The sequence below is a fragment of the Camponotus vicinus genome, unplaced genomic scaffold, assembly GCF_025532165.1.
Source record: "Camponotus vicinus isolate PSW18456_S1 unplaced genomic scaffold, iyCamVici1.0 SCAF_13, whole genome shotgun sequence".
Taxonomy (NCBI): domain Eukaryota; kingdom Metazoa; phylum Arthropoda; class Insecta; order Hymenoptera; family Formicidae; genus Camponotus; species Camponotus vicinus.
Genome location: NW_028141949.1, coordinates 14011543 through 14025822, shown reverse-complemented (window position 1 = coordinate 14025822; position 14280 = coordinate 14011543). Strand labels below are relative to the sequence as shown.

At 28.2% G+C, this 14280-nt stretch overlaps 2 protein-coding genes and 1 long non-coding RNA gene across 3 annotated transcripts; all 3 read left to right on the top strand.

The window, feature by feature from the left end:
• The first annotated feature begins 7104 nt into the window (after positions 1–7104).
• Positions 7105–9460, top strand: LOC145963820 (uncharacterized). The gene is made up of 4 exons (XM_083086074.1): positions 7105–7200; positions 7595–7807; positions 8576–8743; positions 8852–9460. Exons 1-4 carry the CDS (start codon positions 7120–7122, stop codon positions 9200–9202), a joined length of 813 nt encoding a protein of 270 aa, XP_082942200.1. The 5' UTR covers positions 7105–7119; the 3' UTR covers positions 9203–9460.
• A 620-nt stretch (positions 9461–10080) lies between these two features.
• Positions 10081–12459, top strand: LOC145963701 (uncharacterized). The gene is made up of 5 exons (XM_083085832.1): positions 10081–10188; positions 10251–10334; positions 10560–10742; positions 11124–11297; positions 11893–12459. Exons 1-5 carry the CDS (start codon positions 10144–10146, stop codon positions 12304–12306), a joined length of 900 nt encoding a protein of 299 aa, XP_082941958.1. The 5' UTR covers positions 10081–10143; the 3' UTR covers positions 12307–12459.
• Positions 12460–13070: 611 nt separating this feature from the next.
• On the top strand, positions 13071–14000 carry LOC145963700 (uncharacterized). Its single transcript, XR_014436234.1, has 3 exons — positions 13071–13285; positions 13383–13492; positions 13628–14000. It is a non-coding gene; the product is annotated as an uncharacterized LOC145963700 (long non-coding RNA).
• The last annotated feature ends 280 nt before the right edge of the window (positions 14001–14280 follow it).

The following is a 14280-nucleotide window of genomic DNA, read 5'->3' as shown; positions in this document are numbered from 1 at the left end:
TAAGCAGATAAACAATTTTATAAATTTTGAAAAAATTTCTACTAATAAGTAATAATTTAAGAATTCTATTAAAAGCTATTCGAACGTAGAAACTTTTAAATTACAGTTTTTATGTAAAAATTTCTCTCTTTTTCTCTTGTTTAAGTCATGTACATAAAAAATCAAATTACACGATTAATTACTTAATTTAAATCGCGCGTACGCAATTAATAAATAATTATATATAAGCGATAATTTATTTACCATAAAGTTGCTTCACAGGTGCCTGATGCCTCTCCCAGGCCTCCTCCTCCTCTCATGTTGTTGACGCGCGATACTTTCAACGGCACTCCCGCACTCACGAGCGATATTTTTATATCGCTATTTTCGCTATTTTACGCGCGATACTTAACGATTTCCGCACTATTTCGATGCGATTAAAAATTTTATATTTGATCGCGCGATGTATATACTTAATATGTATATACTTTAGACGGCACTTCCGGTTTCGGTACGAGTGAAAATCCCATTTCACTTACGACAATCAGCTTCGAGCCAATAGGTCGGGAACGCAACGATACAACGAGCAAGGATTAAGTCCAAACCGGAAAGAAGACGAAACGATTGACGGAAATAGAGGAAAATGAAGTTCACCAACTCTTTTTCGCGCATAATTATCCTATCTCGTATCGAACCTGGACCCGCTAAGCACGATTTCAGGTGCTCCGCCCGGACATATTATGCCTCTCGCGGTTGCTATATGCTACACCAGGCTAGTAGACGGCAAAAGAAGAGGATACCCACATTTTTTAAATGCTAACATTCAGCAATTTAGAAAATGGGGAGGCAACCCCTTTTACCGAGCGAAAATCGTGCCTAGGGGAATCCACTCGACTCCTCGACAGAGTTAACACACGCAGTGCGTGTGGCTGTAGACGAGCAAAGAGAAGAGACCCATTGACGACCATTCCGAGCAATCGATTGAGTTCTAATCAATTCGGGCCGAATCACTTGACGAAGCACGAAGCGCGAGTGTACGTTGCAGAGCAACGTGTGCAAACCCGAACATCCCAGTTAATTGGCATCGGAAGTAGAGACTCGTGACAATAAATGAAATTGGGATTTTATATGAAAAAGTCCAAAAGTTCCGCGAAAACGCGACGACGCGAGAATACTACAACGCGAAAACACGGTAACGAAGCGCTTGCCGTCCGCGGCACGTTGACAGCACCGACGACGCGAAAGGGTACTTAGCTTCCCATTCAGGCACCTTAAGATTTATCATAAATAGAAAAATTTAAGGTAAACCTCAAGGCACCATCCAAGTACTAAGCCCTCCCACCGCGACAAGGTGTACCCCATGGGAGGGTTATATTATATATAATTTTATATATAATATAATACATAATTTAAAATTTATTTTGTAATATAGTACATAAATTTAAATTCGCAAATATAAACGATAAATAAAAATATAAAAGATATGAGAAAATCTATTATATAAAGCAATGTTCAAAATAATTGATTTTAAAACTAATTATTGCGCCCAATTAATTTTGTTATAAATTGCGTAATTACAAAATTATTTATATTTCTTAAATATAAACTTTTAAAAATGTGACAAATAAAAAATTTCTATTTTTTTATATATGAAGTATTTAAATAAATATATTAACATGAAATATTTTTTAAAATATAAGAAGTATCTGAAAATATTAATTAATAAACATTTTATAAACGTTTTAATTATTTTAAAATAAAATGGAATATTTTTTATAAGTATATGTATTATATATGTTACACAATTTAAAATCACTATTGAATCACAATTAAAGAAATAAAACAAAACGAGAAATATGTATATTTTGAATATTGTTACGTCCGCGGCGGCGACTTCGAGATATCGAAGCGCGTTCAACACGATGGGGTACTCGCGGACCGCGTAAGATAAGACACTCTTAACGGAAATTAAGAACTTTAATTAGAAACACAGAATACACAAACAACAAATAATAACAAGGGAAATCTCGCGATAACGACCCGTAATGTAAAACGCGTCCGGATAGCTTGACAGCTATTCTTCGACTCAGCTCACCATCGTTGTTATATAACAATATATACTATTGATAAATAATTTATATGTTGTTGCGTTCGCGGAACGATATATATCGAACGCGCGCGACACAATCGATCGGCACGCTGACGTTCGCGCAGTAAATAATAACGCGGTTTAAGGATAAGAACTTAAATAAACCACGAGTAACATACAAGAATTCAGAATAATCGTAAAACGGATCACAGATAGACGTGTCGGCACAGCTTGACAGCTGAGCTCAGACTCTCTGACAGTCGTTGTTTATAACAACATCTTGACAACGCGCGCGGAAATGATCTTCTTCCGTCGACGTACTTCCCGCCGAAAGAATTCAACAGGTGGCGAATACATCCAGAGGGATGGGACGCGGGGACGTAACAATATGATAAATAATGAATGTGATAAATAATTAAAATATTAATGACTTACATCATATCTTATTGATCCATCCACTTCCAAGACCTTCTTTTTTTCTTTTGTTTTTTTCACTTTTTCCTCGTGGCACTCCAATCCTCGTTGCACTCATTTGAATTTCTCGTTGCACTTACATTCATTCACGAAAAGTTCCTCGTTGCACTTGCAATTGTGTTTAGAGAAAGAATTTGATAATATATGAAACGTCTCACATCACTACTTCACTGCTCAAGAGCCACTGAGCGAATGATCGTAAGTCAGAAACACTACCGCGGTACTGTTTATATTGCTAAGATTGACTATGTAAAGAAAGAATTTGATAATATATGAAACGTCACTACTTTATTGCTCAAGGTTACTGTGTGAATGACCGTAAGTCAAAGACATTACCACGATACTGTTTATATCGCCAAGGTTGACTATGTAAAGAAAGAATTTGATAATATATGAAACGTCACTACTTTACTGCTCAAGGTTACTGTGCGAATGATCGTAAATCAGAAACATTACTGCGATACTCTTTATATCGCCAAGATCGACTTATACTATGTTATTGTTATAATTCGTTGTTGAAATATTCTACGAGTGATTGCCGATTAAGAAAATTTAAAGCATTGGTCGAAATTTATTTAATTCTAATAAGTATCGTTAGGGAAATTATTATAATAAGCATCAATAATCGAAAGATCATAATAAAATTAATTTTTTTATCCCCTTTTATGTATCCCCTTTTTCAATTTTTATTCGCAGTAATTAATGATTGCAATTCAATAAATATTTATCGTTGCGATACATTTTCATGTCGTGTATCATAAGTTAATTAATTTTTAATTATTAGTAATTATATCAAATTATGTTCTGATACTAATCGTAATCGTGTTTAGAAAAAAAATTCGACAATATGCGAAGCGTTTCGCACCACTACTTTATCGCTCGAGTGTCACCGTGCGAATGATAATAAAGCCGTAACATATTAACAATAGCGCGCTATTGTTTATATTGCCAAAGTCGAACACCGTGTTATCGATAATTCGTTGCTGAAATATTTTACGTACTATAACATATACTGTTATACATGAAAATATTAAATTGTAGAAGTATTTCAATTTATAGATTAATTAAACGATTATTTATTAAACAATTAATTAACATACGAAGCATTTCCCATCGTTACTTTACTGCTCGAATGTCATCGAACAAATGATAGCAAAACCGTAACGTACAAACAATAGCACGCTATTGTTTACGTCATCAAAGTCGAACATAATATTATTGATAATTCGTTGTCGAAATATTTTATATACTATAAAACAATTTATTGATTAAAATTGATTATTTATTAAACAATTTATCACGGAGCCTTTCGTTATGCTAATTATTTGCATCTATAATTCTATTGTTTTACTTCGTGTTCTCTCACAATCCAAATTATATTTAGATTGTCAAGTAGAACGATAAAGTAACACGGATGAAATATATTTGTGACTCTAAATATTAAAATAATAATTATTGTCTGTAACAATCGCAATGATCGAAGTGATTATTTAATATTTTGGATTCCTATAATTTAATCAATTCTCGATTAAATTGTATATTATTTAATTAAGAAGGATTGAGAAAATTTAAAGCATTGGTCGAAATATATTTAATTCTAATATTGTTAAAGAAATATTATAATTAGCATCAATGATCGAAAGATTACATAATTAATTCTCTTATCTCCTTTTATTCTCTTATCCCCTGTTTCAATTTTTATTCGCGGTAATGAAGGATTGCGATTCGATAAAGATTTATCGTTGCGATACAGTTTCATATTGTTAATTAATTTTCAATTAATTAATTTTTATTAATATTTAAAGCAAATTATGTTGCGATACTAATCGTAATCGTGTTTAGTAAAAAAATTACAATATACTAAGCGTTTCTCACCACTACTTTATTACTCGAGAGTCACCGTGCGAATGATGACAAAGCGGTAACGTATAGCGCGCTACTGTTTATATTTTATATTGCCAAAGTCGAACACCGTGTTATCGATAATTCGTTGCCGAAATATTTTATATATTATAAAATATACATTAACGCGAAATATTAAGTTATGTAACCATTTTAATTTATTGATTAAAATTGATTATTTACTAAACAATTTATCAAGTTTTACATTGTTTGTAACATAAATATAAAATTATAAGTGTGCTTATAAAATAATTAAGATTTCATTATATTTAATTATATTCAATTATTATTATACGCATTTAATTTTATATCCGATGTGTACAATAATAGCAAATATATGTAAATAGGAAATATTTTAGAAATTCTAAAAATTTATTTTTTAAATAGAAACTTTGATAGGATTTATATAAAAATCTTTTTCTCTCTTGTTTAAATTAATTATTTAAAATTATTTAAACAATTATTTAAACAAATAAATGTAGTCAAATAATATTTCGTGATAAATCATAATTTATTATTTGAGATTCCTATAACGATTTTTACTTGAGGGAAATTAAATAGAAAAATTACGCGAAATATGCACACGCGAAATCTATCGCATTATATATAATTACATAAAAAATTTATAAATCACTTACCGCGCAATTTTGTTACTGCATATGTTGCCTAATGCTTTTTCTTCTCCTTTTCCTCCCTTGTTCGTCCTTTGATATTTCTTCGTAGCACTCACACTTACTCCCGAAAATACGATTAATAATAATTAATCATACATGGAACGATCGCGAGACACTTTCACGGCATTCCCGATCGCGGAATAATTATATGAGAAACACACTTTATTATATTGTAAGGGATAGAACACGAGAGAAGTATGATTTGTTCGATATTTATACGAGGCCAAATTCAATACTATTCGTTGAGTAAATTTTTATTGTTGATTTTTATGTATAATATATGTACATATATTAACTCGCATTAATAAGATTAATGTAATTGAAGAAATCATGATATATTTTAATCGTTAATTCAATTATATTATGTACAAAATATTTCACATCACTATCTTATTGCTCGAGTATTGTGATTGCGAATGAGACCAAGGCTATGGCATGTAAACATTGTTTATGCCGTCAAGGCCGAATACCGTGTGTTATTGTCCGTTCGTCATTTCGAAATATTTTACGTACTTTAATACATACAAATGCGAATATTAACGTATAGAAGTATTTTTAGAGATTATGTCGATTAATTAATTAATGCATCACGAAGCCTTTTATTATGTTAATTACTTAGATTTGTGATTCGATTGTTTTATTGCGCGTTCTTACAATAATCAGTATATTAACTGATTATTTTTGACTGATCTTTTTACTAATTGATCAATATTTTGGTCAATTAACCAGTTTTTGTATCAGTAACTGGTAAAACTGTTTCAATATACTAGTTATTTTTTTTAAGAAAATAGAATGATAAATCGCGATCAAATTATATATGATTTGAAATATCATTTAAGAAATAATGCTTTGCTAAAGATTGATTTCGCAACAGAACAATAATTTATTATTTCGGATTTCCGTTACTTGATTAAATGAATAAATTCCGCGAAGTAATGCGTTTCAAGAACTTTTATCGCGATGTATAGATAGTTGCATATTATTTATAAAAGTTAAATATGCTTATTATTATAGCAAACAATTTTCCGATATTGATCACAATCGCGTCTAGAAAAGGAATTTAACGGTGCGTCATTGTATGACATGTTAAAAAAAATTTAGATAATAATATGAAGTTATATAAAACGTTTCACAATCGATATGCAGACTATAATGCTGTATTTCGTAGTAATTTAATTAATTTGTATGAAACGCAGAATCTGCCGATTTAGAAAAAAATATTTAAGATGTCTACCGAACATTTACATATCTAAACAATGTGCATGTCCATGTTCTTCTTTTTTCTGCTGCTTTCTTTCTGTTTCCTTTTATTTCTCTCTTCTTTTTTTCTGTTATTTGAGAGAATCTATGTTATGCGATAAATTTTCTATGAAAGAGAAATATTTGTAAATTTTGAAATATAGCTGTTTACTTTTTGACATTCGATTTAGAGCTTGAATAGAATAATTATTTGTTTATATCGTTATTTTGTCATAAATATAATAGCATTAATTTAATAAAAGAAAGAAATAGAAATTATATAAATATGACAGCATTAATTTAATAATTCTAGAAATTTCATATGTGTCATTAATTCTTTCGCGAAATTATCATGACTTATTTACAATAAAGATAAATTAAAGTGAAGTGCTCGATAAAGAATCTCGGTTAGGATTAAAGGATTAAATATACTTACGATTGTTATATAAAATTAATTATATTAGTCTAGAAATTAAAAGTCATCATTATTTTTGAGAAATTATCGCAATTTATTTGGAATAAAAGTAAATTAGTTAAAATAAAGTGGCTCATGCATCAAAAATTCTGATAGAGTAGGATCAAAGTCGATAAAGAGCAATAAAATACGTTATTGCGTAAATATTAGAATAATTCTCTGTATTCATTATCTCAATGCATTCATTATCTCGTTATCAGAATAATCATTATTGACATTTGATTAAAAGACATTGTATATATAAAACGATGTAACTAATATTACTTGTCAGTCATCCGAATTTTGGTATGAAATCAAGCGACGTCCAAATATCAATAGCAAACATGAGATTCACCGTAGCATTATGTTTTTTGGCTGCACTTTGGACCGTAAGTTCTCTGTAAAAAATTAAAAATATAACATTTTTATATAACATTTTTAGATTTTATTTTTTGACAAAATATGTCAAACATACTTATAAAGATTTAATATCGGAAATTTAAATTATTGTGAAGAAAAATGATAAAACTAAAACATTTGTTAAAGAAAAACCTTAAGTGTATTTCTTCATTTCCTCTTTCATTCTTTATCTTTCTTTCTTTCTCTTTTTTTTTGAAATTATTGAATATTTAAAATTCTGGTTTTAAAACCTAGTATAATAATCTTATCGAAAAATGTACAAACATTAATTCTACAACAATTAATTCAACGAATTAATAAAAAAATTGCAAAAATATGCATTTGCTCAAAATACTTATTATTGTGTTTATCTGTCGATCTTAGGTTGATGCTAATTCAATACAACCTCTGGACGATTTTGAAGATTTGAGAACTGAAGTAAGAGATGCAAAATGGAACGTAGAGGATATTATACATCAACTTTACCTTCGTCGTAACCAGGCCGAAGAAGATACTAACAGAAAAGTTACAGACAAATGGGACGAAGAACAGGACAGTTACAGATCATACAAAAATCAATTGCTCATAGAGATCGGGGTAATCATTTAATTAATTTGTAATCGAGTAATGTAGCATTTTTATGATAGTTTATAATAATTATTATTCACTTAATAAATTGTTAAAGGTAAACACAAATCTTTTGATAAATTTGTCTTGATTATTGAGATTTCTAAAAAAATGTATATATTAGGTAAAACCAAATTTTTTTTATAATACAAGAAACTATAATTTATGTATAATTCATGCAATTTCTTAATACAATTTTTTAATCTCACACAAATCATGTAATCATATAATTAAATTAAATTATAATAATGATATTGGTTATAGACTAATATTTTATTTTTTAAACAGAATACATCCATTAACATATTTTAATTTATTTTTATATTTTAACATATTTGAATGTTTTTATAAAAATCTGTAAAAGAAGAAATCATAAAGTCAATTATGCATAATAATACCAATTTGTGTACAGAAATTTAAATGATCATGTTCCACACGTCAAATGTTAACAAATCAATAAAATCGTCAAAATAATGCGTGTTTGTTATCAGGGATAACAATATTATTACGACATTATGTTAAAATCATAAAATGTTTTTATATTAAAAAATGAAACGTAACTATAATGTAAAATTTTATTATTTAAATAATATTCTTTAGTATCTTAATATTCTTCAAAATCGAGCTCAAGTTTATTGAAAAAATATGTGAATCTACTAAATCGATATTGAATAAAATAAATAAACACGTAAATATACATTAGTTAATTCGCTATGTCATTTGTTTATTTACTTTTAGAAAATAGTAGACGCTGCTAAGGGCAGGAATGTAGAGTCATGTTACAAGGAGGCTATTGATGGCATTGAAGAAAATGAAAAAGTAGTAAATGAAGATGCTAAGAAATGTATTGATATTGCTTCAAATTCGATTAAGACCAATCTTGGCTTTCTCGACAATCTCATTTCGGTATGTTTTCACAATTATTATTGCATATTACAATCAAAATCGATCTTGCATGTTTTGAATAATTAATATTGAACTAAGATTCTAATCATGTTAACTTCTTCTTCATAGACTGGAAATGAGCTGTCATCAGAATTGGACGGTATTTTCCTCGATTGCCACGATATTGATGATTCAAAGAAGCGGGGTTGCATCGTATCTGAGTTGGCGGATACAAAAAATGACATAAAGACTTTAATTACCGATACTAATAGTGCTGGGAATACTATCGTACATTTGTCCGACAATATTATTCTACGAGCCACCAATTGCCTGAAAAAGGCTTATTCATTCGCATATTCGGCGGGCACCACAATTATAATGAGACTCACTCAGTGCATTGAGGGCGAGGTAACTGAAAGTTTAACTACGAGAAAAGTTACGACAAAAGCTCCAATAAAATCTACGACAGTAAAATTATAAGATTTTTAAGAGACTATTTTCAACTATACTCCGTATTTTCAACCGTAACTAATACGTTTGGTTATAATTACTTTTGAAAGGAAATATATTTTAGACTGTTAATTAAAAAAAAGCATCGTTCTGATTATGTACATTCTCTATTTTAAACGAAATTTAAACGAAATAACTTATATAAGAATAATAGTATAAAAGTAATATTATAAAAGATAGATTTTATGTAATAAGAGAAAGAAATAAAATATAATTATAAAATGAGAATTATTTGTGTCGATATGATTCTTTATATCGCTTGCGATTAATCTTTATTATTCATTTCACGCAAGATGAAATTAGGATAAGTTACAGCTTATCTTTATAGATTTTAATATATGCGCTATCTCTTTCGTGAAATTCAACTATCTAATCTATTGATTAATAATCTATGACTAAGATCTATAATTAAAGGTATTTACTTATTCATGCTACTTATGTAAGTAAGTATTATCGGTAGTTCATTAAAATGTGATACAGAGGGAGATAAAAAGACATTTTGATAAACAAATTATGCTGATATTTCGTTATGACAAACTTTTATTCATGTGTCAATGAATAAGAAACATTTTATAATTACATAGTGCTCAAACAAATATAATTGCAAAATTGAATAAGATTATTATTTATGGAAGTAATTCAACTATCCAATACACATTTGCATAAATATTTCACGTATATATATATATTTTTTATTTGGTATCTGCGAAATCAGATACTAATTCTGAATATTATTAAGCAATATAATTGCTTATCTTAATTCCCTCTCCTTCCTTTACTATCTCTCAAAGCTTGTCAAAATATTTTTTATCAATCTGTAATAAAAAGACGCAATTAATATTATACTTCTCACAATTAATGGTCGATTTATCGGGTTAACAGCCACTTCCAAGTGATATCAGCGAGCAAGCATGAATATTTATATAACATTACATCTTTTCGCCATATTTTTATCCGTAAGTTATTTTTTTCTTTGTTTTAAAAAATGATGCATGATATCTTTTTTGTTTTTTCGTAGAATGTTTATTCAAAGCCTAATAATCAACAATTAATATCTAAAATATCCAATTATATTGTGGAACCAAGCGGCATTTTTGTAGATGTAAGTGTTTAATATATCATTTTTAATGTGATTAATAATCTACCTATTCATGCTACGTGTTTTTAAATTTTTTTTAAATATATTCCTTCATTTAAAAAATAAAAGCTTAACTAAATTTAGATATTCAAGTTTAAACAATTGACAAAAATGTTACACTTATTTAAAATAATATACTAATTAATACAATATTTATCTTTTAATCATCTACGCTATCCATCATTGAAGGATTTGAACAATTTAAGGCTTAAAGTGCAAAATGCGATAAACAATGTAGAAGATATCATACAACAATTTAAACATGTTCGTACAGAAGTAGAAGAAGATACCTACAGAACAGTCTTACAAAAATGGTGGGATAAAATGGATAACTTTAAAGATTATGTATATCTAGTGCTCGAGTCGATGCGGGTGAGTAATAATTCGAATTAAAGATAATAAAATATAGATAAAATAATATTTTGATATTGTTAACTTATTGATATTGTATTGATAATGAAATAAGCGCTAAAGAAAGGATATTATATTGATAATAAGAAATAATAGAGAATGCTATAATTTTTAATTTTATTATAATATTGTTTCGTTTTTATAAGTCAAAACAAAATTCTAGTTATCAAGGATTCTATAAATCTATTGAATAAAGATCATTACTTCGTAAAACGCGATATATGATATATTTGATAATTGCAAAGCGCGACATTCAATAAAACTCATAAATGTACATAATTGCATTCGATTATTCTAATAATATATTAAAACATATTATTGTATCAAATTATTCATTTTTAGAGAGAAGTGAATAATGCTAAGACGGAGGGTAAAGATGCGCAACATTGCTACGATGCTAATTTTTGTGCCATAACCGAACACAGTGATATTGCATATAAAGCTGCAACAAAATGCGAAGATTCAGCTAAAAATTCCACTAAAAAAAATCTCGAGTTTGTCGGTACTTACATCTCGGTAAATTCTCACTTGTTATCATACATATATTTTATCTGAATAATTTTTATCTGAAATATTTTTATCTAAATAATGATTATAAAGCAATGCTCCGATTCCTTCTTCGTACATGCATGTTCGTGCGGCAAAAAAACACAAAATATAATAGACAATTATAATAGAAATATTGTAATAGACAATTATAATAGAAATATTATAATAGAAATATTATAGACGACAAAATATTGCGCATTCGAAAAGAAAATCAACACATATTATGAATGTGCAATACACATATTTTTGAAAAAGTTTTATAAAAAGTTTACATAATTGGCAAATGTTTACTTTAAGTTACACAGCACGAATAATTTTTATTTCGACATATATTATAAAGGGTACGTTCCTAAATCCTGTGTAACTTAACGTAAATATTTATTAAATAATTTAATAGGGCTAACAATGTATGTCTTTCTATTAATGCCAGGTATTTTATATGGTAGGTATGATATTGTATATTTGTGTATGTATATATGTCGTGCATGTGCGAAAGAGGGAGCCCCGAACGAAACAGTAACATAGACTAAATTCTAATCATTTTAATTTCTTGCCTCCACAGTTTGGAGAAACATTAATAACGGAATTGGATGACCTCTTCTTAAACTGTCATGACAGTGATAATACTAAAATGCAAGCCTGTATTCTAACCGAATTGGGAACAATCAACAATAATGTGAAAATCTTTGAGGAAGATGTAAAATATATCAAGTCAAATGCCTCACCCATATCCGATTCTGTAATTCTACAAGCCAAGAGATGCCTGAACAATGTTTACTCATGGGCGCAAATAGAAAGCAAGAACGCTATGTTGTCTAATTCCAGATGTGTCCAAGATGTTCTGAAAAATAAGAAAAACATGATTAAGAAATTAGCAGTTACGCAAACATTATGCAAATTACAATTTACTTCTATCTTTGAAGTTCTTCTCGAGAAAAAAAGAGGGAATATAAAGAAAACATTATGTATTCAATAGAATCAATTCAAAGCATTGTTATGACTTACACTCCTTATATTAAAAAAGGCTTTCATTGTTGTATAACCTATTATTTTTGTATATTTCTTTCCTATATGCACGCACACACACACATACACATACACAAATCAATGATATTATGACAAAAAATAACAAACAAATATTAAACTATATTTGCTAAAAAAATTAACTCTAAATTTTTCTTGAATAAATATAGTTTTTTATTCATATATCTTCATCATTTATCTTTTTATGTACAATATCCTTATAACTAAACCTAAATAATAATTCGAACAAATAGCAAGACTGGCAAAAATGCTCAAACAATGCATTTGTAATCTTTATAATTTTTATTCTTCAATTTTAGGTATGGAATTATATTAAACGGTTTGTTAATTCGAGTATAAAATGCAAAATGGAATGTGGAAAATACCATATATCAATTCTATTGAAAGTATATATAATAAAATCGTAAAAGTATTTATGATAAAATCGAACAGAATGCCGATCTAATAATCAAAAAATGATTAAAATAAATGGAAAAGTACACAGAACACATACATACACAGAAATTATGTTACGATATCCGGTATAAATTCTGCCCAACTATAAATGGCTGTCTTTGTTCCGCATCTTACCATATGAACTATGGGCTCATAGATGGAGGAACTGGACAAGGAAAGGTCTTCGCATGGTTACCATTTTCGAGACAGCGAGCCTATGTTATACATAGTATTATGGCTATTAGTTGTGTAAGTGAACGAATAATGAACAGTTTACATTCGTATATATACGTTGTGCATTTAAATCCAAAAAGAATGAGAGTTTTCATAAGAAAAAAGTTACGATGTCATGTTGTAAAAAATTGCAAAAATCGAACATGGTTTTCGGATGTTTTTATTTCCTCAGGATGAGAAACGAAAACATTTATGGGCTGAGAAATGTGATAAAAATCCAACACAGTGCTAGGTTATGTGAGGTGTGAAAATATATTATTTTCACTCGATTAAAAATTGCATAATTATTAGAATATATTATTAAAAAAATTATAAAAATGCTTTCTCTTGTTTTTACAGTATCATTTTGATGATTCACATTTCGAAAAATCGATGACAAGATGAATGGCGGAAACTGAAATCCAATGGCATTCCAACTATTTTCAAAAGCGAAATAATTAATTCCGGAGGTATATTAAATGATTTAGATTTAACTGATAATAATTCCAAAACAATTTATTTTATTTTGGAATTATCATCAATTATTTTCTTGTATTATTCGTAAATATATATATATTGTTTCACGCAACAATTCTTGTTTATAGGATAGAAAAAAAATTCAATCCAAAAATTGCGACATTTTATCTAATTTTAATTTTGGATGCAATGAAAACGTCACTACTAAGAATCTACGAGTGAACAACGGATTCAATTAGTCCTAATTGCTATAAATGTAAGTGTACAAATGGATGATGAGATAAATGCACAACAGAAGTTACAAACAAAGTCTATGAAGATTAATGAAGAAGAAAATCTGATAAATTAATGAAATAAACTATTTGCTCAAACAACTGGAGCAAGAATGATCAAGAAGTACCCATAGACAACCTATTATTTAAATAATTATATATTTTGAATATTATTGTTATTAACATATATTTTTTATTTATAAAATATATATATATATATATATATATATATATATATATACATCTTTTCAATAGTATATTTATTTCTATTTACAAAAATATACACGTATAAAATGCATCATCTTTTCTACATAATCATCTATTCAATTACTTAGCATTAGTTTTTTATATTATTCAAACTATTTAAAATTATTGTCATTGTTTGTTAAGTTCTTTTTATAAAAAAATTCCTGCAATATTCTTACAAATCTAATCTATGCATGAAACGAAAATAATCTACATTTGAATTAATGTTTTTTTGGTTAATCAGCTGAGCCACGATTGCCGCC